General features: G+C 49.0%; 1 protein-coding gene across 2 annotated transcripts in view; it reads left to right on the forward strand.

Annotated features, from left to right (window-relative positions):
* Positions 1-2,500, forward strand: part of dixdc1b (DIX domain containing 1b) — a 12,009-nt gene that overhangs the window by 9,406 nt on the left and 103 nt on the right. Inside the window, exons 16-21 of one of the 2 annotated variants that reach the window (XM_083665005.1) lie at positions 111-257; positions 346-412; positions 528-636; positions 774-882; positions 1,086-1,165; positions 1,319-2,500. The exon at positions 1,319-2,500 is cut by the window's right edge and continues 103 nt beyond it. In XM_083665005.1, the coding sequence (XP_083521131.1) occupies positions 111-257; positions 346-412; positions 528-636; positions 774-882; positions 1,086-1,165; positions 1,319-1,325 (519 nt within the window). In that variant the 3' untranslated portion in view covers positions 1,326-2,500. Of the gene's footprint in view, positions 1-107; positions 258-345; positions 413-527; positions 637-773; positions 883-1,085; positions 1,166-1,318 lie in introns of both variants that reach the window. The other variant, XM_083665004.1, reaches the window with a different exon arrangement.

Genomic DNA, 2,500 nt, shown 5'->3' on the forward strand with positions numbered 1-2,500 from the left:
GGTGTTTCTAAGACATGGAAAAGACATGGATTAGGAAAATAATAATAATACTACTAATAATAACATGTGGACTACTAACCTGGAGTGTGTGTGTATGTGTATGTTAGCAGGCGGAGGAGCTGCAGTTGGTCAGGGACGCATTGAGGAGCCTGAGGAACAACTTCAGAGACCACGACCCCCAACACCATACGCTGGACACACTGGAGCAGGGGGTCGCATCGCTCACAGACAGGCTGCACGTCCTACACACACAGCGGGTAAACACGGATACGCTCATCCTGAGTATACCTGTAGATGTGTACACATCTACAGGTATACTCATTGTGTCACTGTGTCCTTTTGCAGGGGAGGGGGAAGTCTCCTGGACGCAAGGCCACACACACTGAACGCGACTCCTGGCCCCACAGCACCAGTAAGACTCTCCACACACACACACACACACACAGAGCTCCCTTTTTGTGTTTATGTGTGTTCTTGCTGTGACTGTGTTTGTGTGCTTGTCTGTATGTGTGCTTCTGTGTTTCCAGAGATGGCCCACTCCCATAGCAGTCCTGTGCTGAGCTCTTCAGCCTCCACTAAGGTCCTCTACTTCACTGGTCACTCCCTCACACCCTTCATGATCAACATCCCCAAGAGGTCAGTGGGGGTCTATGGTTTTGTGTGTGTGTGTGTGTGTGTGCGTGCGTGCGTGCGTGCGTGCGTGCGTGCAGTGAGGTGTTTTGTTTGGAGGTTTTTGCGTGGCTGTTCTGAGGTGTGTTTGTGTGTGTGTGTAGGCTGGGTGAGGTGACTCTGAGGGACGTGAAGGCGGCGGTGGATCGAGAGGGGAACTACAGATACCACTTCAAAGCCCTGGACCCCGAGTTTGGCACTGTGAAAGAAGAGGTGAGAGGGGGGGAGAGGGGAGAGGAGAAAGAGAAAGGAGGGGTGTTTTGGATGTATGCCGATACAGCTCGAGTGTGCTTAGGCTGTGTGTAGACTTGTGTTATGTTGTGTGGTGCGACTGCTGTTGTGTACGTTAGGTGTGAAGTATAGCATTGAGTGGCGTATCGTGTGAGAACTCTGTCTGCTCCCCTGTGTGCATGTAGGTGTTCCATGATGAGGCGGTGGTTCCAGGCTGGGAAGGGAAGATAGTCGCCTGGGTGGAGGAGGACAATGGAGAGGAAAGGTAAACACACACATACATACACATACATACACACACACACACACACACACACACACACACACACACACACACACACACACACACATACACACATACACACACACACACTGTCCAACTTCTCATTGTTCTCTTTTTCTTCTAATTTTTCCCCAGGAACTAGCAAAACACTGTGGAGGACCACAGATACTCACACACACACACACACACACACACACACACACACACACACACACACACACACACACACACACACACATCACCCCCTGGCCCCCCCTAGGTAGAGAGATAGCAGACTGACCACTCCGAGAAAGGGGGAAAGAGGGAGGGAAAGAGGGAGAGAGAGAAAGAAGAAGGGAGATGGGGCAGATGAGTGGACGGTGTGAGTTTAAACCAGTGTTTATGTGTTTTATGAGCCAGTGCCAAACCCCATAGTTACTCAGCATCACTGAGCCTGGAGACCTAGTGTCCATCTGCAGCCTCTCTGACAAGCTCAAGTGAATGGGAACTCTGTGCCTTATACAGCAGATGCCCCCGCCGCCCCCACCCCCACCCCCACACCCGCACCCACACCCACACACACAAAGCTGCTCTTAGATATGTCATTCAGACATAAGTAGGAATGTTCTGAGATATATGGATTATGAGGACTGCTGAGATTATAGTGTTTCCTTTTTTTTTTTTATCTGTTGTTTTTTGTACATTTCTGTAAATAGATGTATATGCTGTATATGGTTTGAGAGAGAGTCGTGTTGCTTTTTATTTAGAATGCTATTGTTTTCAGAGAGAGGCATGTTACTATTGTTCAGAGAGTTTTATCGGCTCCTGATGATGTGAGGAGTTGACCGTTTTAGAGAGGGAGTATAGGTGATGCCAGCGTGGAGCCGATGCTCGAAGGAAGTCTACCCTGTAGAGCAGGGGTGTCAGACTCATCTCCTGAAGGTGTGGGGACTTCCTAGCCAATCACTGATATGAACGGTATCAATTGAAGCCCAAGGGAGAAGGAAAAACCTGCAAACACGGCAGTCGTCAAGGACTGGAGTTTGACACCACTGCTTTAGAGTAACTAACCTGTCACAACACTGCCTGTCACCTCAATGCACCACAGAGCTCCAATCCCTGCTGCCACAACAGCAGGGCTGGCCTGACCTAGAACCTGCTCTAGAACGGACAGCTGTTGTTATTTAAAGTCTGTTTACACTCAGATCACCCATTTACTGGTGACATCACAGCACTGAATGTCAGGATGCCTCTTACAGGATCTGAGATGTTATGCTCTCACATTATGTATGCTCAATAAATGCAGAGAAATCATTGCACTGGTTGAGATTTTCTTCT

Source organism: Argentina silus (assembly GCF_951799395.1).
Source record: "Argentina silus genome assembly, chromosome: 2".
NCBI classification, from domain to species: Eukaryota; Metazoa; Chordata; class Actinopteri; order Argentiniformes; family Argentinidae; genus Argentina; species Argentina silus.